The sequence below is a fragment of the Lathamus discolor genome, unplaced genomic scaffold, assembly GCF_037157495.1.
Source record: "Lathamus discolor isolate bLatDis1 unplaced genomic scaffold, bLatDis1.hap1 Scaffold_89, whole genome shotgun sequence".
In the NCBI taxonomy this organism is placed as follows: Eukaryota; Metazoa; Chordata; class Aves; order Psittaciformes; family Psittacidae; genus Lathamus; species Lathamus discolor.
In genome coordinates this window covers 6,673-28,074 of record NW_027069398.1, presented here as the reverse complement: position 1 = coordinate 28,074, position 21,402 = coordinate 6,673, and the positions used below count along the sequence as shown (strand labels likewise).

General features: G+C 60.9%; 3 protein-coding genes across 3 annotated transcripts; 2 read left to right on the top strand and 1 right to left on the bottom strand.

Moving 5' to 3' along the window:
- Positions 1-70: 70 nt before the first annotated feature.
- Positions 71-10,345, top strand: LOC136007037 (basic proline-rich protein-like). Its single transcript, XM_065664976.1, is given in 13 exon segments — positions 71-85; positions 1,399-1,447; positions 1,538-2,357; positions 2,482-3,714; positions 3,817-3,870; positions 4,123-4,253; positions 4,353-4,457; positions 4,459-4,575; positions 4,703-4,780; positions 6,006-6,191; positions 6,862-6,987; positions 8,385-8,495; positions 10,112-10,345. Coding segments are annotated over 13 exon segments (3,243 nt in total). The 5' UTR covers position 71; the 3' UTR covers positions 10,331-10,345.
- Positions 10,346-12,312: 1,967 nt separating this feature from the next.
- On the top strand, positions 12,313-19,132 carry LOC136007045 (collagen alpha-2(I) chain-like). The gene is made up of 13 exons (XM_065664985.1): positions 12,313-12,337; positions 12,430-12,481; positions 13,624-13,782; positions 13,823-13,871; positions 14,999-15,082; positions 16,523-16,661; positions 16,769-16,879; positions 17,560-17,646; positions 17,875-17,985; positions 18,541-18,587; positions 18,693-18,736; positions 18,829-18,909; positions 19,082-19,132. Exons 1-13 carry the CDS (start codon positions 12,313-12,315, stop codon positions 19,128-19,130), a joined length of 1,038 nt encoding a protein of 345 aa, XP_065521057.1. The 3' UTR covers positions 19,131-19,132.
- LOC136007047 (zinc finger and BTB domain-containing protein 9-like) lies at positions 19,039-21,026 on the bottom strand. Its single transcript, XM_065664986.1, is given in 8 exon segments — positions 19,039-19,655; positions 19,657-19,697; positions 19,699-19,788; positions 19,790-20,388; positions 20,430-20,639; positions 20,642-20,812; positions 20,815-20,895; positions 20,898-21,026. Coding segments are annotated over 8 exon segments (1,530 nt in total). The 5' UTR covers positions 20,932-21,026; the 3' UTR covers positions 19,039-19,351.
- Between the last annotated feature and the right edge of the window lie 376 nt (positions 21,027-21,402).

Genomic DNA, 21,402 nt, shown 5'->3' with positions numbered 1-21,402 from the left:
GGCGTGACCGATGGGCGGGGATGCGTGGACGGGCTGGCCAATGGGGTGAGGGAGGCGGGGCTTGGGCTCCGATGGCGCGGGAGGGGTGAGTGATGGCGGCCCTGGAGGAGGGCTGGGGGGGTTGCATGGGGCACTTGGGGGTCATAGGGGGCAGTTGGGGGGGGTCGAGGGGCAGTTTGGGGTCCTATGGGGCAGTTTGGGGTCCTATGGGGCAGCTGGGGTTCCTATGGGGCAGTTTGGGGTCCTATGGGGCAGTTTGGGGTCCTATGGGGCAGTTGGGGGTCCTATGGGGCAGTTTGGGGGGAGTCGAGGGCCAATTTGGGGTCATATGGGGCAGTTGGAGGAGGGTCGAGGGACAGTTTGGGGCTCTGTGGGGCAGTTGGGGGCCTTGTGGGGTAGTTTGGGGTCATATGGGGCAGTTGGGGAGGGTCGAGGGCCAGTTTCAGGTCCTATGGGGCAGTTTGGGGTCCTATGGGGCAGTTGGGGGCCTTGTAGGGCATTTGGGGTCCTATGGGGCAGTTGGGGGGGGTTTCGAGGAGCAGTTTGGGGTCATATGTGGCCGTTGGTGGGGGTCGAGGGGCAATTGGGGGTCCTATGGGGCAGTTTGGGGTCCTATGGGCAGTTGGGGGTGGGGCAGTTTGGGGTCATATGGGGCAGTTTGGGATCATATGGGGCAGTTGGGGGGGGGTCGAGGGCCAGTTTGGGGTCATATGGGGCAGTTGGGGGAGGGTTGAGGGGCAGTTTTGGGTCCTATGGGGCAGTTGGGGGCCTTGTGGGGCATTTGGGGGTCCTATGGGGCAGTTGGGGGCCTTGTGGAGCAGTTGGGGGTCATATGGGGTAGTTTGGGGTCATATGTGGCAGTTGGTGGGGGTTGAGGGGCAGTTGGGGGTCATATGGGGCAGTTGGGGGTCCCCAGGGCAGTTTGGCGTCCTATGGGGCAGCTGGGAGCCTTGTGGGGCAGTTTGGGGTCATATGCGGTAGTTTGGGGTCATATGGGGCAGTTTGGGGGGGGTCGAGGGGCAGTTTGGGGTCATATGGGGCAGTTTTGGGGCAGTTGGGGTCATATGGGGCAGTTGGGGGGGGTTGAGGGGCAGTTGGGGGTCATATGGGGCAGTTTGGGGGCGTCTTTGGGGCAGGTGGGGGGTCCCTGGGGCAGTTCGGGGTCATATGGGGCAGTTGGGGGGGGGGGTCGAGGGGCAGTTTGGGGTCATATAGGGCAGCTGGGGGCCTTTTGGGGCAGTTTGGGGTCATACGGGGCAGTTGGGGGGGTCCCTGGGGCATTTAGAAGCCAAGGGGCTATTTAGAGTGGTTAGACACGTTGGGGGGGGGGGATGGTTTGGGGGTGACTGGGGGAGGGGGGCAATTGTTTCTATGGGGCAGTTGTTGTTGCCCCCCCAGACCATGCACCGAAGGCACCACCAAAGCCTCAGCACCATGGGGGGCACTGGTAGGTCCTGCCCCGCCCCCCCCCCCCCCAATTCAAGTATTGGGGTGCCCTAAAGCCCCCCCCCCCCCCAAGTAGCTGTGGCCTCCCTAGGGCAGGGACCAGCGGCGGAGGAGCCAGATGTGCGCCCAGATGTTCGGAGCATCCGGAAGCGCTGCCGGAGCCCCGGGGAGGGGGGGGCGGCTGCACCCAGCGGCTGCGCCCCCCCCCAGCCCGGATCCAGATGTGGGGGGTACCAAAAGGCAGCGCCTGGGGGCCCCCAGTAGCCCGGATCCAGATGTGGGGCCGCTCCCCGCCCCGGACCCCCGGAAGGATGCGGGTGCAGATGGGCCACATCTGGCAGGGAGCAGGGGTTGGGGGGGGGCTCCCCTTCACCTCAGCCCCCATAGGGAGGTGAGGCGCCAGCCAGATGTGGCGGCGGACGGCCCCGGTCCAGATGTGGGGGGCCCTGATAACGGAGCCTGGCTGCTGGCGGTGGACAGCGACACGGACGCGGAGGGCGAGGAGCCCCATCCAGATGTTGCGGCCCCCCCCGGTGGCCGCCCAGCTGTTGGCCCCCCCCCACCCTGGGTACCGGCTGCTGGCGGTGGACAGCGATACAGATGTGGAGGAGGAGGAGGAAGGAGCCCGTCCAGATGTTGGCCCCCCCGGAGAGCCAGCTGTGAAGGCCGAGCCCCCAGCTGGGGAGAGCGATACAGATGTGGAGGGGGACGCCTCCGATCCAGATGTGGCGCCCGAGACCCCCCCCCTGCCTGGGCCAAGGCCCCAGGCCGGGCTCTTGGTGGAGAGCGATACAGATGTGGAGGAGGATGGGGAGAGCCCAGATGTTGGCTGTGCCGAACCCCAGATGTGGCGCAAGGAGCACGTCTTGGTGGCGGAGACGCCCAAGCCAGATGTTGGGGGGCCCCAAGGGGTGGACGCTGATACTGATGTGGAAGATGAGGACCTGACCCAATGCTTTCTTCAGCCCTGGAAGGCCCCGGCGGTGGTGCTGGAGAGCCCGATTCCAGATGTTGGGACCGTGCGCCCCGATCCAGCTGTTTCCCCCCCCAGCAGCGACACCGATGGGGGGGAGGTGGCTCCGACGCCGGATGTTCGGGAGCTCCGGAGCCGCATCCGGTTCTGGACCTTGGCCCATCCAGATGTTGCGAGCAGCGGCGCCGAGACGGCCCCAAACAGCTGGAAGAGGGCCCCAGAATCCAGGAGCGGCGTAGGGAGGATCCCGAGCCGCGACGACGGAAGCCCGGATCCAGATGTGGTCGCCCCAAGTCCGGATGTGAGGGCCCCAAATCCAGATGTGGCGGCCCCAAGTCCAGATGCGAGGGCCCCAAATCCAGATGTGGCAGCCCCAAGTCCAGATGTGAGGGCCCCAAATCCAGATGTAGCGATCCGAAGTCCTGATGTAGAGGCTCTAAATGCAGATGTGGCGACCCAAAGTCCAGATGTGGAAGCCCCAAATCCAGATGTGGAAGCCCCAAATCCAGATGTGGTGACCCCAAGTCCAGATGTGAAGGCCCCAAATCCCGATGTGGCGACCCCAAATCCAGATATGGCAACCCGAAGTCCAGGTGTGAACGCTCTAAATCCAGGTGCTGTGACCCCAAATCCAGATGTGGCGACCCCAAAGCCAGATGCTAAGGTCCCAAATCCAGATGCTGTGACTCCAAGTCCAGATGTGAGGGCCCCAAATCTAGATGTGGAAGCCCCAAATTCAGCTGTGGTGACTCCAGGTCCAGACATGAAGGCCCCAAATCCAGATGTGGAAGCCCCAGATCCGGATGTGGTGACCCCAGGTCCGGATGTGGTGACCCCAGGTCCAGACATGAAGGCCCCAAATCCAGATGTGGCAACCCGAAGTCCAGGTGTGACAGCTCTAAATCCAGATGTGGTGATCCCAGATCCAGATGTGGTGGCCCCAAATCCAGATGTGAATGTCCCAGATCCAGATGTGGTGGCCCCAAATCCAGATGTGGCGACCCCAAATCCAGATGTGACTGTCCCAGATCCAGATGTGGCAACCCCAAATCCAGATGTGGTGACCCCAGATCCAGATGTGGCGGCCCCAAATCCAGATGTGCCTGTCCCAGATCCAGATGTGGCGCCCCCAAGCCCACCCCCGGCGGCCCCGAATCCAGATGTTGGGGCCCAGGGACACAATGGCAAGACCCCGGCGCCGATTCCAGCTGTGCCAATGGACGCTTCCACCCCCAAATCCCCACATCTGGACTCGTGTTCCGGTGGTGCCGATGGGACAGAGAGCGACAGCGATGGTAAGTGGGGGGGTCCCCCCGCCTGTGCCCCCCCTCCTTTATGGGGTCCCCCCAGATGTTGGGGTCCCCCCTCATGGTCTCTTCTTCCTCTTCCCCATCCAGATGTTGACCTCTTCCTGGAGCCCACCCAGAGCTTCCTGCCTCCAGCAGACCAGGGTGGGTGCCCTGGACCCATGGGGGTACCCCCATGTTCTATGGAGCCCCTCTGCACATGCGGGGGTCCCCCATGGTCTCCTGGGGGTCCCCATCACCAGATACTTGGCTCCCTTCCAATGTGCCCCCCCCCCCATATTTGGGTGTCGTCCCCCCATATCTGGGTGTCCACCCCATCTTGGGGTACACCCAATGGGCCTGGGTACCCCCCATAGAGCCCTGGTTCACCCCCAAATGTGTGTGTCCCCCCCCCAGGTTCACCCCAAGGTTGGGACCCCGAGGAGCCCACTCAGCTCTTCTGCCCCCCCCAAGAGGAGGAGGAAGAGGAGGAAGAGCCCCCCCAACCGCCCCCCCCGGCCCCCCCGAAGGAGGGGACCAAGGAGGAGGTGAGTGGGGAGGGGCTTTGCGTAAGCTCCGCCCCTCCTCATTGTGACGTCACAATCCTCTTTTTGTGACGTCACTGACCCCCACCACCAATCCCACAGGGCCCCCGCCGCAGCCACCGCCTGGCCAGGAGCCGAGGGGGCGGAGCTAAAGGGGGCGTGGCCTCAGCGGAGGAGGGGGGTGGTGGGCGGGGCTGCCCTTGGCCCCGCCTCCTTGCGGCGCAGCCCCCGCCTCTTGGCGCGCCACCTCGCGGAGCCACGCCCCCCACCGGCCAAGCCACGCCCCCGGCGAGCAAGGACCAGCCAATCACGGAGGAGAGCGCAGGTGGGTGTGGCCTGAGGGGGGCGGGACCTAAAGGGTGGTGGGTGGGGCTAAGGTGGGGTGCGGGCGTTGCTGATTGGTGGAGAGCAGGCTGCGGGCGTGGCCTAACGCAGTGGCTCCACCCCCCTAGGATAAGGAGGAGGAGCCCATAGAGGTGGAGGCACCGCAGCTCCGCCCCCGGCGCAGCCTTGGCTCCTCCCCCCCGAAGGTATTATGGGATGGGGAAGGGGGGTCAGGACCTTGGGGAGTTCCCCAGTGTGTCCCCAGTGTCACCCCATGGCAGTCCCATTGTGTCCCCCATTGTGTCCCATTGAGTCCCCATTGTGTCCCCATTGTTTCTCCATTGTGTCCCCAGTGTCACCCCATTGTGTCACCAATGTGTCCCGATTGTATCCCCATTGTGTCCCCATCCTGTCCCCACTGTGTCCCCATTATATCCACATTGTATCCCCATTGTGTCCCCGTTGTATCCCCATTGTGTCCTCATTGTATCCCTATTGTGTCCCCATTGTATCCCTATTGTGTTCCCATTTTATCTCTATTGTGTCCCCATTGTATCGCCATTGTGTCCCAGTTGTATCTGCATTGTATCTCCGTTGTATCCCCATTATATCCCCATTGTGTCCCCATTATATCCCCATTGTGTCCCCATTGTATCTCCATTGTGTCCCCATTGTATCTCCATTGTGTCCCCATTGTATCCCCATTGTGTCCCCATCCTGTCCCCATTGTGTCCCCACTGTGTGCCCATTATATTCACATTGTATCCCCATTGTGTCCTCATTGTATCCCTATTGTATCCCCACTGTGTCCCTATTGTGTCCCCACTGTATCCCCATTGTGTCCCCAACGTGTCCCCATCCTGTCCCCATTGTGTCCCCACTGTGTCCCTGTTGTATCTGCATTGTATCCCCATTGTGTCCCCATTATATCCCCATTGTGTCCCCATTATATCCCCATTGTGTCCCCATTGTATCCCCATTATATCCCCATTGTATCCCCATTGTGTCCCCATTGTATCCCCATTGTGTCCCTATTATATCCCCATTGTATCCCCATTGTGTCCCCATTGCATCCCCATTGTATCCGCATTGTATCTGCATTGTATCCGCATTATATCCCCATTGCGTCCTCATTATGTCCCCATTATATCCCCATTGTGTCCCCATTGTATCTCCATTGTATCCCCATTGTGTCCCCATTGTATCTCCATCTTGTCCCTATTGTATCCCTATCATGTCCCCATCATGTCCCCATTGTATCCCCATTGTGTCCCCATTGTATCCCCATTGCTTCCCCATTGTATCCCCATTGTATCCCCATTGTGTCCCCATTGTGTCCCCATTGTATCGCCATCTTGTCCCTATTGTGTCCCCATCGTGTCCCCATTGTATCCGCATTGTGTCCCCATTGTATCCCCATCGTGTCCCCAGGTTCTCTTCACAGGCCTGGTGGCCTCCAAGGCCATGGAGGTGGCCCTGGGCTCCCTGGGGGGGTCCGTGGCCACCTCGGTGTTCGACTGCATCCACCTGGTCACCGACCGCATCCGGCGCACCCTCAAGTTCCTGTGCGCGGTGGCTCGCGGCGTCCCCATCGTCACCCCCGAGTGGCTCCATCAGGTCCTATGGGGGTCAGGGGACACTTGGGGACATGGGGGAACTGGAGACACAGGGGGCCTTGGGGATGTGGGGGGCATTGGGGACATGGGGGGGCCTTGGGATCATGGTGGCCACTGGGGACAATGGGAAGAGCTTGGGGACGTGGTGGCCATTGGGGTCATGGTGGCCACTGGGGACAATGGGAAGAGCTTGGGGACGTGGTGGCCATTGGGGCCAGTGGGAAGAGCTTGGGGTCATGCTGGCCACTGGGACAATGGGGAGAGCTTGGGGTCATGGTGGCCACTGGGACAATGGGAAGAGCTTGGGGACGTGGTGGCCATTGGGGACAATGGGAAGAGCTGGAGAACATGATGGCCATTGGGGTCGTGGTGGCCACTGGGGACAATGGGAAGAGCTTGGGGTCATGATGGCCATTGGGGTCATGATGGCCATTGGGGTCAATGGGAAGAGCTTGGAGACAATGGAAGAGCTTAGGGACAATGGGAAGAGCTTGGGGTCATGGTGGTCATTGGGGTCATGATGGCCATTGGGGTCAATGGAAAGAGCTTAGGGACAATGGGAAGAGCTTGGGGACAGTGGGATGGGATCCTTGTGTTCAGTGGGCACAATGGGGACAGGGCGCCCATGGGGCCCCCTTTGGTGCCACCCGCCTTGTCCCCGTTGTCCCCAGAGTGCCACCAGTGGCCGCGTCCTGGCCCCCGGCCCCTTCCTGGTGCAGGACCGGCAGCAGGAGCAGCACTTCGGCTTCAGCCTGGCCCAGGCCCTGCAGCGCGCCCGCCGCCACCCCCTGCTCCAGGTGACCCCAATGGTCCCCTATGGTCCCTAATGGACCCCAATGGGTCCCCTATGGTCCTCAATGGGTCCCCAATGGTCCCTAATGGTCCCCAATGGTCCCTAATGGACCCCAATGGGTCCCCAATGGTCCCTAATGGTATCTTATGGTCCTCAATGGGTCCCCAATGGTCCCTAATGGACCCCAGTGGGTCCCCAATGGTCCCCCATAGTCCCTAATAGTCCCCTATGGTTCTCAATGGGTCCCAATGGTCCCTAATGGACCCCAATGGGTCCCCTATGGTCCTCAATGGGTCCCCAATGGTCCCTAATGAACCCCAATGGGTCCCCAATGGTCCCTAATAGTATCTTATGGTCCTCAATGGGTCCTCAATGGTCCCTAATGGACTCCAGTGGGTCCCCAATGGTCCCTAATGGTCCTCAATGGGTCCCCAGTAGTCCCTCATAGTCCCTAATAGTCCCCTATGGTCTTCAATGGGTACCCAATGGTCCCCAATGGTCCCTAATGGTCCTCAGTGGGTCCCCAATGGTCCCCGATAGTCCCTAATAGTCCCCTATGGTCCTCAATGGGTACCTAATGGTCCCCTATGGTCCTCAATGGGTCCTCAGTGGTCCCTAATGGACCCCAGTGGGTCCCTTATGGTCCCCAATGGATCTCAGTGGGTCCCTAATGGACCCCAATGGTCCCCAATGGATCTCAGTGGGTCCCCAGTGGTCCCTAATGGACCCCAATGGTCCAGGAGTGCCCACTGGGTTTAAGGGGTACCCATTGATGATGGGGCTCTCCATTGGGTTTGGGGGTGCCCATTGAGTTTAAGGGGTACCCACTGACGATGGAGGTCTCCATTGGGTTTAAGGGGTGCCCATGGAGTTTAAGGGGTACCCACTGATGATGGGGCTCTCCGTTGGTCCCCAATGGCCCCCAGTAGGTCCCCAAAGGGTCCTTAATGGTCCCTAATAGTCTCCAATGGTCCCCAGTGGGTCCCAATGGGTTCCCAATAGTCCCTAATTGCCCCCTATGGTCCTCAATGGGTCCCCAGTGGTCCCTAATGGCCTGCTATGGTTCTCAATCGGTCCCCAATGGTCCCTAACGGGTCCCCAGTGGTCCCTAATGGTCCCCAATGGGTCCCCAATGGGTCCCCAATGGTCCCTAATGGTCCCCAATGGATCTCAGTGGGTCCCCAGTGGTCCCTAATGGTCCCCAATGGGTCCCCAATGCCCCCATTGAGGACTCAATGCCGAACACGTCACCCAATGGCCGTATGGTGGCCCCATTGACTTGGTCCCATCAAGGGTGTCCCGAAGGGGTCCTGGTCCCCTCTTAAAGTGGCTTCGTCCCCATTACCCCCCATTGTCCCCATTACCCCCCATTGTCCCCATTATCCCCCATTGTCCCCTCAGGGCTATGAGATCCACGTCACCCCCAGCGTCCGCCCCGAGCCCGAGCACATGAAGGACATCATCACCTGCAGCGGGGGCACCTTCCTGCCCACCATGCCCAGCACCTATAGGGTGAGGGGGCCAGCAATGGGGCAGGGGCCCCAAAGCCACCAGGGAGGGGATGAAATGGGGTCCTCAAAGCCTTTTGGGGGGGATCTCGGTGGTCCCAATGAGGGTTGGGGGGGGGCTGGGTGCTGGGGGGGGTCACAGAGGTCTTGGAGCATCCCCATTGGTATTGGGGGATCCCATTGGGGTTGGGGTCTCCATTGGGTTTAAGGGGTGCCCATTGAGTCTAAGGGGTGCTCATTGATGTTGGGGTCTCCATTGGGTTTAAGGGGTGCCCATTGTTGTTGGGGGTCTCTATTGGGTCTAAGGGGTACCCATTGGGTTTGGAAATGGCCATTGAGTTTGGGGGTGTCCATTGATGTTGGGAGTCTCCATTGGGTTTAAGGGGTATCCATTGGGTTGGAGGTGCCCATTAAGGGGTGCCCATTGATGATGGGGGCCTCCATTGAGTTTGGGGGTGCCCATTTTGTTTAACGGCTGCCCATTGGTGTTGGGGGTCTCCATTGGGTTTAAGGGGTGCCCACTGGGTTTAAGGGGTATCCATTGGGTTTAAAGGGTGCCATTGATGTTGGGGGTTCCCATTGTGTTTAAGGGGTGCCTATTGCTGTCAGGGGGTCCCCATTGGGTGTAAGGTTTGATGATGGGGGTCTCCATTGGGTTGGGGGTTGCCCATTGGATTTAAGGGGTACCCATTGATGATGGAGGTCTCCACTGGGTCTAAGGGGTGCTCATTGATGATGGGGGTCTCCATTGTGTTTAAGGGGTGCCCATTGATGATGGAGGTCTCCATTGGGTTTAATGGGGACCCACTGATGTTGGGCGTCTCCACTGGCTGGTGGGGTACCCATTGGGTTTAGGGGGTGCCCATTGATGATGGGGGTCTCCATTGGGTTTGGGGGTACCCATTGATGATGGGGGTCTCCATTGGGTTTGGGGGTACCCATTGGGTTTGGGGTGCCCATTGAGTTTAAGGGGTGCCCATTGATGATGGGGGTCTCCATTGAGTCTAAGGGGTGCTCGTTGGGTTGGGGGTTACCCATTGGGTTTAAGGGGTGCCCATTGATGGTGGGGGTTCCCATTGTGTTTGAGGGTTGCCCATTGATGTTGGGGGTCTCCATTGTGTTTAAGGGGGTGCCCATTGATGTTGGGGGTCTCCATTGTGTTTAAGGGGGGTGCCCATTGATGTTGGGGGTTCCCATTATGTTTAAGGGGTGTGCCCATGGATGTTGGGGGTCTCCATTGGGTTTAAGGGGGGTGCCCATTGCTGTTGGGGGTCCCCATTGTGTTTAAGGGGGGTGCCCATTGATGTTGGGGGTCCCCATTGATGTTGGGGGATCCCATTATGTTTAATGGGGGTGCCCATTGATGTTGGGGGTCCCCATTATGTTTAAGGGGGGTGCCCATTGATGTTGGGGGTCCCCATTGATGTTGGGGGATCCCATTATGTTTAAGGGGGGTGCCCATTGATGTTGGGGGTCCCCATTGATGTTGGGGGATCCCATTATGTTTAATAGGGGTGCCCATTGATGTTGGGGGTCCCCATTATGTTTAATGGGGGTTCCCATTGACATCAGGGGCCGCCGTGCCCCACCCTCACCCCCATTTTTACCCCCCCCCCCCAGCCCCGGTGCGTGGTCGTGTCCTGCCCTGCGGACGCCTGGTGCTGGGCCCCGGCGCTGAGCTCCCGCCTGCCCTTGGCCTCCCCGGAGCTGCTGCTCACGGGGCTCCTGCGGCAGCGCCTGCAGCTCCAGCCCTTCCTCCTGCCCCCCCCCACCGAGAACCCCCCCCCAAACCGGGGCCCCCCCAGCACCCGGCGGCGCCCGGTGGGGCCCCCCCAATAAAGAGCAGCACCAAAAGAGGCTGATTTCGGGGGGGGGAGATGGGGGTCAGGGCCCCTATGGAACCCCTTTGAGGGGGGGGAATGGGGGTGTCACCTCTCTATGGGGCAGGAGATACCAATTTAACCCCTTTTGGGGGGGTATGGGGGGGGGGGTGAGGCCATTTATCCCCCTTGGAGGTCAGATTTACCCTTTCAGGACCCAGGTTCACCCCCTCAGGACCCCATTTATCCCCATTGGACCCCCTCAGGACCCCATTTATCCCCATTGGAGCCCAGATTTACCCCCTCAGGACCCCATTTATCCCCATTGGAGCCCAGATTTACCCCCTGAGGACCCCATTTATCCTCATTGGAGCCCAGATTTACCCCCTCAGGACCCTATTTACCCCCTCAGGACCCCATTTATCCCCATTGGACCCCCTCAGGACCCCATTTATCCACATTGGACCCCTTCAGGACCCCATTTATCCCCGTTGGAGCCCAGATTTACCCCCTCAGGACCCTATTTATCCCCATTGGACCCTCTCAGGACCCCATTTATCCACATTAGAGCCCAGATTTACCCTTTCAGGACCCCACTTACCCCCTCAGGACCCAGATTTACCCCCTCCGGACCCCATTTGTCCCCATTGGAGCCCAGATTTACCCCCTCAGGACCCAGATTCACCCCCTCAGGACCCAGATTTACCCCCTCAGGACCCCATTTATCCCCATTGGAGCCCAGATTTACCCCCTCAGGACCCTATTTACCCCCTCAGGACCCCATTTATCCCCATTGGACCCCCTCAGGACCCTATTTATCCCCATTTGAGCCCAGATTTACCCCCTCAGGACTCCATTTACCCCCTCAGAACCCAGATTCACCCCCTCAGGACCCAGATTTACCCCCTCAGGACCCCATTTATCCCCGTTGGAGCCCAGATTTACCCCCTCAGGACCCTATTTATCCCCATTGGACCCTCTCAGGACCCCATTTATCCACATTAGAGCCCAGATTTACCCTTTCAGGACCCCACTTACCCCCTCAGGACCCAGATTTACCCCCTCCGGACCCCATTTGTCCCCATTGGAGCCCAGATTTACCCCCTCAGGACCCAGATTCACCCCCTCAGGACCCAGATTTACCCCCTCAGGACCCCATTTATCCCCATTGGAGCCCAGATTTACCCCCTCAGGACCCTATTTACCCCCTCAGGACCCCATTTATCCCCATTGGACCCCCTCAGGACCCTATTTATCCCCATTTGAGCCCAGATTTACCCCCTCAGGACTCCATTTACCCCCTCAGAACCCAGATTCACCCCCTCAGGACCCAGATTTACCCCCTCCGGACCCCATTTGTCCCCATTGGAGCCCAGATTTACCCCCTCAGGACCCCATTTATCCCCATTGGACCCCCTCAGGACCCTATTTATCCCCATTTGAGCCCAGATTTACCCCCTCAGGACTCCATTTACCCCCTCAGAACTCAGATTCACCCCCTCAGGACCCCATTTATCCCCATTGGAGCCCAGATTTACCCCCTCCGGACCCCATTTACCCCCTCAGGACCCCATTTACCCCCATTGGAGCCCAGCTTTACCCTTTCAGGACCCCATTTACCCCCTCAGGACCCAAATTTACCCTTCCAGGACCCAGATGTACCCCTTCGAGACCCCATTCGCTCCCTGTGTCGCCCCCACCCCCCAGCTTCCCATTGGCCAGCGAGGAGGCGGGACCCCCGCCTTTCCGCTTCTCATTGGCTGCCGGTTTCCCGCAGCCGGCGCTGGGGGGGCGGGCTCTTCGCTCGACTCTGCGCACTGATTGGCGGAGCGGGAGGGAGGGCGGGCAGAGGAGGCGGAGCCTTCCCGGCGTGCACCGCGCGACGGCGGAGGTACTGGGAGCATCAATGGGGGGTACTGGGAGTACTGGGAGCATCGGGGCGGGGGGTACTGGGAGTTACTTGCGCTCTTACTGGTTCTTACTGGGATTTAGGTACCACCAATGGCCGAGCAGCCACCAGCGACCGGTGAGACCCTTCCCCCCCCGCTATAATGTAGGGGGGTCCCCACACCCCCCCTTCCCCCCCCCCAATCACGTGGTTCCTTCCACCCCCCCCAGGTCTCATCCCCCCATCACACTTCATGCTCCGCCCCCCTGGGCCCAGCATCAGGTGAGGACCCCCCCATTGCTCCCAGTTACCCCCCCAGTGCTCCCAGTTACCCCCCATTGCTCCCAGTTACCCCCCCAGTGCTCCCAGTTACCCCCCATTGCTGCCAGTTACCCCCCCATTGCTCCCAGTTACCCCCCCAGTGCTCCCAGTTACTCCCCATTGCTCCCAGTTACCCCCATTGCTCCCAGTTACCCCCCCCAGTGCTCCCAGTTACCCCCCAGTGCTCCCAGTTACCCCCCCATTGCTCCCAGTTACCCCCCATTGCTCCAGCTACCTCCCCAGTGCTCCCAGTTACCCCCTATTGCTCCCAGTTACCCCCATTGCTCCCAGTTACCCCCCCAGTGCTCCAGTTACCCCCCCAGTGCTCCCAGTTACCCACTATTGCTCCCAGTAACCCTCCCACTGCTCCCAGTTACCCCCCCATTGCTCCCAGTTACCCCATTGCTCCCAGTTACCCCCCCATTGCTCCCAGTTACCCCCCCAGTGATCCCAGTTACCCCCCCAGTGCTCCCAGTTAGCCCCATTGCTCCCAGTTACCCCCCCAGTGATCCCAGTTACCCCCCCAGTGCTCCCAGTTACCCCCCATTGCTGCCAGTTACCCCCCATTGCTCCCAGTTACCCCCTATTGCTCCCAGTTACCCCCATTGCTCGCAGTTACCCCATTGCTCCCAGTTACCCCCCCAGTGCTCCCAGTTACCCCCCATTGCTCCCAGTTACCCCCCCAGTGCTCCCAGTTAGCCCCTATTGTTCCAAGTTACCCCCCATTGCTCCCAGTTACCCCCCCATTGCTCCCAGTTACCCCCCAGTGCTCCCAGTTACCCCCCCAGTGCTCCCAGTTACCCCCCATTGCTCCCAGTTACCCCCCCATTGCTCCCAGTTAGCCCCCCCATTGCTCCCAGTTACCCACTATTGCTCCCAGTTACCCCCCCACTGCTCCCAGTTACCCCCCCATTGCTCCCAGTTAGCCCCCCCATTGCTCCCAGTTACCCACTATTGCTCCCAGTTACCCCCCCATTGCTCCCAGTTACCCCTCCATTGCTCCCAGTTACCCCTCCAGTGCTCCCAAATACCCCCCCCCAGTGCTCCCAGTTCCCCTCCATTGCTCCCAGTTACCCCCCCAGGACCTGGCTCCCCTTTTGCAGGACCCTGGAGGCGGAGCTTGAGGCTGAAAGGAGGCGGAGCCAAGCCCTGGAGGTGGAGCTTGAGGCCGAAAGGGGGCGGAGCCAAACCCTGGAGGCGGAGCTTGAGGCCGAAAGGGGGCGGAGCCAAACCCTGGAGGCAGAGCTTGAGGCCGAAAGGGGCGGAGCCAAGCCCTGGAGGCAGAGCTTGAGGCGAAAGGGGGCGGAGCCAAGACCAAGGGGCGGAGCCTATTGGGGGGCAGCCCCAGGAGGTGAGCACAGGCCCAATGGGGTCCTAATGGTGTCCCAATGATGTCCCAACAGGGTTCCAATGGGATCCCAATGGCTTCCCAATGAGGTCCCAGTGGGGTCCTAATGGTATCCCGAACGGGAGGTACCAATGAGGTCCCAATGGTGTCCCAATGGGGTCCCAATGGGGTCCCAAGGGCATCCCAATGGTGTCCCAATACAGTCCAGTGGGGTCCCAGTGGTGTTCCAATGGTGTCCCAATGATGTCCCAATGGTGTCCCAACGGGGTCCCAATGGTATTCCAATGGTGTCCCAACGAGGTCCCAACAGGGTCCCAATGATATCCCAATGGTGTTCCAATGGTGTCCCAATGAGGCCCCAATGGGGTCCCAATGACATCCCAATATCAACCCTATGGGGTCCCAATAGGGTCCAACGGGGTCCAGTGGTGTTCCAGTGTGTCCCAATGAGGTCCCAGTGGGGTCCCAATGGCATCCAATGATGTCCCAGTGAGGTCCCTATGATGTCCCAATAGGGTCCCAATGAGGTCCCAATGGAGTCCCCAAAAGGGTCCCAATGAGGTCCCAATGGGGTCCCCAAATGGTGTCCCAATAGGGTCCCAATTGTATCCCAATGGTGTCCCAATGGGGTTCCAATGGTGTCCCAATGGGGTTCCAATGGTGTCCCAATGAGGTCCCAATGGAGTCCCAGAAGGGTCCCAGTTGTATCCCAATGGGGTCCCAATAGGGTCCCAGTTGTATCCCAATGGGGTCCCAATTGTATCCCAGTGGGGTCCCAATGGTGTCCCAGTAGGGTCCCAATTGTATCCCAATGGATCCCAATGGGGTCCCAATAGGGTCCCAGTTGTATCCCAATGGGGTCCCAATAGGGTCCCAGTTGTATCCCAATAGGGTCCCAGTTGTATCCCAATGGGTCCCAATTGTATCCCAATAGGGTCCCAATGGTGTCCCACTGAGGTCTCAATGGGGTCCCAGTGGTGTCCCAATGGGGTCCCAATTGTATCCCAATGGTGTCCCAATAGGGTCCCAGTTGTATCCCAATGGTGTCCCAATTGTATCCCAATGGGGTCCCAATAGGGTCCCAATTGTATCCCAGTGGGGTCCCAATGGTGTCCCCATTCCTCCCCCAGTGCCAGGCCCAGTTCCTGCTCCAGGCCCGGCTCAGCGCCATGGGCCACATCCTGGCCCTGCAGGAGAAGGAGCTGAGCCGCGAGGTAGGGGCTTGGGGGGGGACAAGGAGGGGTTGTGGGGTGCTATAGGGTGTCCCTGGGGGGGGATTGGAGTGCCATAGGGTGCCCTTGGTGGGGGGGTTTGGGTGCCATAGGGTGCCCTTGGTGGGGGGGTTTGGAGTGCTATAGGGTGTCCCTGGGGAGGGATTGGGGTGCCATAGCGTGCCCTTGGTGGGGGGGGATTGGGTGCTATAGGGTGTCCCTTGGGGGGGCGGAGGGGTTGGGGTGCTATAGCGTGTCCTGGGGGGGGGATTGGGGTGCCACAGGGTGCCAATGGGGGGAGTTTGGGTGCCATAGGGTGCCAGTGGGGTGGGGGGGGACGTTTGGGTGCCACAGGGTGCCCCTGGGTGGGGGGGTTTGGGTGCCATAGGGTGCCCTGGAGGGGGAGCTTTGGGTGCCATAGGGTGGCCCTGGGTTGGGGGGGTTGGGTGCTATAGGGTGCCAATGAAGTGGGTTTGGGGTGCTATAAGGTGCCCCTGGGGGGGGTGGTTTGGGTGCCATAGGGTGCCAATGGGGGGGGGGGGTTGGGTGCCATAGGGTGCCAATGGGTGGGGGGTTTGGGTGCCATAGGGTGCCAATGTGGGGGGGGGCTTGGGTGCCATAGGGTGCCAATGGGAGGGGGGTTTGGGTGCCATAGGGTGCCAATGGGGGGGGGTTGGGTGCCATAGGGTGCCAATGTGGGGGGGGGCTTGGGTGCCATAGGGTGCCAATGGGAGGGGGTTTGGGTGCCATAGGGTGCCAATGGGGGGGGGGTTGGGTGCCATAGGGTGCCAATGGGAGGGGGGTTTGGGTGCCATAGGGTGCCAATGGGGGGGGGGGGTTGGGTGCCATAGGGTGCCAATGGGTGGGGGTTTGGGTGCCATAGGGTGCCAATGTGGGGGGGGCTTGGGTGCCATAGGGTGCCAAGGGGGGGGGTTTGGGTGCCATAGGGTGCCAATGGGGGGGGGGGGTTGGGTGCCATAGGGTGCCAATGGGAGGGGGTTTGGGTGCCATAGGGTGCCAATGGGGGGGGGGGGGTTGGGTGCCATAGGGTGCCAAGGGGGGGGGGGTTGGGTGCTATAGGGTGCCAATGGGGGGGGGGGTTGGGTGCTATAGGGTGCCAATGGAGAGGGGGGTGTTGGTTGCCATAGCGTGCCAATGGTGGGGGAGGTTTGGGTGCCATAGGGTGCCAATGTTGGGGGGGGGGGAGTTGGGTGCTATAGGGTGCCAATGGGGGATGTTGGGTGCTATAAGGTGCCCAATGGGGGGGGGGGGTGTGTTTGCCATAGGGTGCCAATGTTGGGGGGGGGAGTTGGGTGCTATAGGTGCCAATGGGGGGGTGAGTTGGGTGCCATAGGGTGCCAACTGGGGGGGAGTTGGGTGCTATAAGGGTGCCAATGGGGGGGGGGAGTTGGGTGCTATAGGGTGCCCCCCTGTGCCCCCCAGCTGCCCCCCCCCCGGGGTGCCATTGGCCGTGGCCCCCCCCCCGTCTGCGCCTGCTCTTGGGCGCTGGAGGGAGAAGGTGTTTGGGCTCCTGGTGCAGCTGCGGGTGCAGGAGGAGCTGCAGCGGGTGCTGCGCGCGCAGGTGGGTGCTGGGCCCCCCCGTCCCCTATGGGTGCACTCGGAGCCATGGGTGCCATGGGGCGGGGGGGGGGGGGTCAGGACCCGTATGTGGGTGCTGCGGTCCCATAGGTGGGCACCCTGGGGGCTGCGGTGGCAGCGGGGACCCGGAGGGTGACGCGCTTGGAGCTGAGGCTGAAGGAAAGGATGGAGAGAGGCGAGGAGCAGAGACAGGAAAGGAAGGTCAGGGAATAGGGGTATGGGAGGGGGAATGGGGTGTGGGGTGTGGGGTATGGGGTGTGGGATGTGGGATATGGGGTATGGGATGTGGGGTGTGGGGTGTGGGATATGGGATATGGGATGTGGGGTGTGGAGTATAGGGTATGGGATGTGGGATGTGGGTGTGGGATATGGGGTATGGGGAATGGGATATGGGGTATGGGATATATGGGGATATGGGATATGGGGTGTGGGATATGGGGTATGAGATATGGGATGGGGGTGTGGGGTATAGGGTGTGGGATATGGGGTATGGGGTGTGGGATATGGGATGTGGGGTGTGTGATATGGGGTATGGGATGTGGGATATGGGGTGTGGGATATGGGGTATGGGATATGGGATATGGGGTATGGGATATATGGGGATATGGGTTATGGGATATGGGTTATGGGATGTGGGATATGGAGTATGGGATATATGGGATATGGGGTATGCAATATATGGGATATATGGGGTATGCGATATATGGGATATATGGGGGTATGGGATATGGGATATATGGGATATGTGGTATGGGATATATGGGGTATGTGGTATGGGATATACGGGGTATGTGGTATGGGATATATGGGGTATGGGGTATGGGATATGGTGGTGTGGGGCCATGGGGACACGTGTAGGGTCACGGTGCCTCTTGTCACAGCGCCTGGCGCAGGAGGTGACCCGGCAGCTGGGGACGGGCAGAGGCAGCTGAGGAGGCACTGGGGGAACTGGCCCGGGCGGCTGCCAGGTACTGGGAGGGACTGGGGTGACGCTGTCCCCATATCCCTGTATCCCAATGCCCCATATCCCATTATGCCCATATCCCAGTGTCCCTGTAGCCTATTATCTCCGTATCCCCATATGCCATTATCCCCATATCCCATACCCCATATCCCATACCCATATCCCATACCCCACATCCCATATCCCAGTGTCCCCATATCCATTATCCCCATGTCCCCTTTGGTGTCCCCAGCCTCGCCAGGGTGGTGGCAGCGCACGAGGCCGCGGTGGCTGCAGCCACCAGGACCATGGACACCCTCAGCACCCGCCTGCGCGGGCAGACAGAGGCTCCGGGTGCTGCAGGGTATGGATATGGGGTGTGGGGTGTGGGGTATGGGGTGTGGGGTGTGGGGTGTGGGGTATGGGGTGTGGGGAATGGGGTATGGGTGTGTGGGGTGTGGGATGTGGGATATGGGGTGTGGGGTATGGGGTATGGGATATTGGGGTGTGGGGTGTGAGGTATGGGGTATGGGATATGGGTATGGGATATGGAATATGGGATATGGGGTATGGGGTATATGGAATATGGGGTATGAGATACGGGATATATGGGATATGGGGTATGAGGTATGGGATATGGGGTATGGGGTATGGGATATGGGGTATGGGATATGGGGTATGGGATATGGGGTATGAGATATGGGATATATGGAATATGGGGTATGAGATAGGGGATATATGGGATATGGGATATAGGGTATGAGGTATGGGATATGGGGGTATGGGTATGGGATATGGGATGTGGGGTATGGGGTATGGGATGTGGGATATGGGATATGGGATATGGGGTATGGGGTGTGGGATATGGGGTATGGGGTATGGGACTGGGGCCAGCATCACCTTGTCCTTGTGTCCCCAGGGCTTGTGGCTCCAGTGGTGGCCTTGAAGGAGGTGACACCGGATGAGGTGAGGGGGGGCTTGGGGACATGCGAAGGGATTGGGGGGGGGGGGGATGGCGCTTGGGGACAGGGGTTGTTTCTGTCCCTGTGTCACCCCTTGTGTCACCTCCAGGCCCCCCCCCATGAGGACAGGATGGGCCCCCCCCCCCAGCAGAGGTAGGTCCCATCCCATGCCCCTGTGTCCCCCCCCCCCATATCCCCCCATTGTCCCCTCATGCCCCCCTGTCCCCCCCCCCATGTCCCCTCAGCTGCGCTGGGCTCCCTGGTGACGCAGCTGCAGGCTCTGGGTGCCACCATCCTTGGGGACAACGGGGACCCCCCCTGACCCGGTGAGTTCCGTGTCCCCCCCCCCCAGCCCTGCCAGTGGGGGTCCCACCAGTCTGGACCAGTAAGGCACTGGTGGGACCCCGTGTGGCATCCTCCTCCAGTTTATCCCAGTCACTTCCTGGTTCTCCCCATCCTGCTGCCCAAACTCTTTTATTTCCTTTCTTTTTTTTACAGCTTTGCCCCTTTTTCGCCCTTTTTAACCCAATTAAAGCTCGTGTGGTGACATCACCGCGTCCCGTCGGGGCGCCACTCGGGGGACACGACGGCGCAGCGGGCGGGCACTAGGACCCTGCGGCGCCCTCTCGCGTTGCCGCAGCGGCGCTTACCCGCCCAGAAGCGCCCCTATTGGCCGGCGCGGGCGGCGCATCGCGCGCTGATTGGCCGATGGAGAAGCCGAGATTTGCGCTGAGACCCGAGCCTTAAGGGACCGAACCCGGTCCCCGTTCACTCGCAAGCCCAGCACCCCGGTGCCCAACGCGGCCCTTGGCACAGGGGCCGGTGCTTATCGAGCCCGCTCCGTAGGCGGAAACGGGTCCCGCAGCGCTCGCAGGCCCTCCCGGCCCCATCGTGGGTCTTCATGTGCTCCGTCAAGTGATGCTTGAGCTTGAAGCGCTTATGGCAGGCGCCGCAGGAGAAGGGCCGGAGGCTGAAGGTGAGCATGATGTGCCGGTCCCGCTTGGGCTTGACGGCGAAGCGCTTCCCGCACAAGCATCCAAAGCGCTTCCCATCCGAGCCGCTCCCAGCTTCACCGCGCGTGCAGAGCCGGAGCCCGGCCCAGGATCTCGTTGCCCGTGAAGGTCCACGGGCTTCCAAGAGGCTTGGTTGAAGATGGAGCCCGTGGCGGTCCCCAAGGTACCCGAGCCCGGAGGGAGGATGCGGCTCCAGCGCGGATGCAGGCGCGATGCCCTCGGTGGCGGCTTCCCCTGCTTCTTGCTTGATGTAGAAGACCTTAGGGGGGTCGTGGGTGCCTCTGGGTGCTCCGTCCTCTTCCTCCTCCTCCTCCTCTTCCTCCAGCACGATCTGGAGGGCGTCAGCAGCGCGATGGGCGCCGTCTTCCTCCTCCTCCTCTTCCTCCTCCTCCTCCTCCTCCTCTTGCACGCAGATCTTGAGGACCTCCCCGCCTGCCTCCTTGGGCCACGGGGAGGAGGAAGGCCCATCCCCAGCACGGCCGGTCCAGGATGATGCTGAAGGCCCATCACCATGGGTGACGCATGAAGATCCATCTCCACCGTGACTAACACATGAAGATCCATCTCCATCACGGGTGATGCAGGAAGATCCATCTCCGCCATGGGTGATGCATGAAGCCCATTCTCCACCGTGAGCAGTCCAGGATGATGCTGAAGCCCCATCCCGACCACGGACAACACACAAAGCCCCATCTCCACCATGGTTGGTCCAGGACGATGCCGAAGCCCCATCTCCCCCATGGGTGATGCACGAAGCCCCATCTCCCCCATGGGTGGTGCACGAAGCCCCATCTCCCCCATGGTGATGCACGAAGCCCCATCTCCCCCACGACTGGTCCAGGACGATGCCGAAGCCCCATCTCCCCCATGGGTACCACAAGAAGCCGCAGCATCTCCGCCACGACCACTTGATGCCACCGAGGACGAAGATGCCGCCGCTGCCCCCCACCGGCACCCCCGTCCCCCCTCCATCTCCCGCAGGATCTCGGAGCACTGATCCACCACGTGCCACATCTGGAGCCCGCTGGCCACCAACAGATGCCCGGCAACGCTTCCAGCACCAAACTCAACCGCCCGGAGTAGATGAGATGCAAGAGCCCCTCGAAAGCATCGGGATCGATGGCGGGGGGCAAAAGCAAGCGGGCCCCATCCTGCAGCAGGAGCTTGTCGTGGAAGAAGGGGGACGCGGCGGCCAGGACGCTCTTATGGGCCGGAAGACGCGGCCGCCGACGTGGACGTGGACGTCGCAGAACTTGCCCTCCAGGCGCAGGAGGTTCAGGGACTCGAGCAGCGCGGCCGGTGCTGCGGGAAGGAGATCTGCACCCGGCCCCCCATCCGGCACGGCCCTGCGTGGGGTGGGGGGGCACAGCGCCGGGCAAGCGGTCAGCGGGGCTGCTGAGCCCCGTGGGGTCCCCATTGCCCCTTGAGGGTCGCCAATAGCACTTGAGGGGTCCCTATAGCGCCTTGAGTGGTCCCTGTAGTGCGGGGGGGGGTCCCCAATAGCACCTTGAGGGGTCCCTATAGCGCTGGGGGGTCCCCAATAGCCCCTTGAGGAGCCACAATAGTGCCTTTGAGGGGTCCCTGTAGTGCCAGGGGGTCCCCAATAGCCCCTTGAGGGGTCCTATAGCGCTGGGGGGTCCCCAATAGTCCCTTGAGGAGCCATAATAGTGCCTTTGAGGGGTCCCTGTAGTGCAGGGGGGTCCCCAATAGCACCTTGAGGGGTCCCTATAGCGCCTTGAGGGGTCCCTGTAGTGCTGGGGGGTCCCCAATAGCCCCTTGAGGAGCCACAATAGTGCCTTTGAGGGG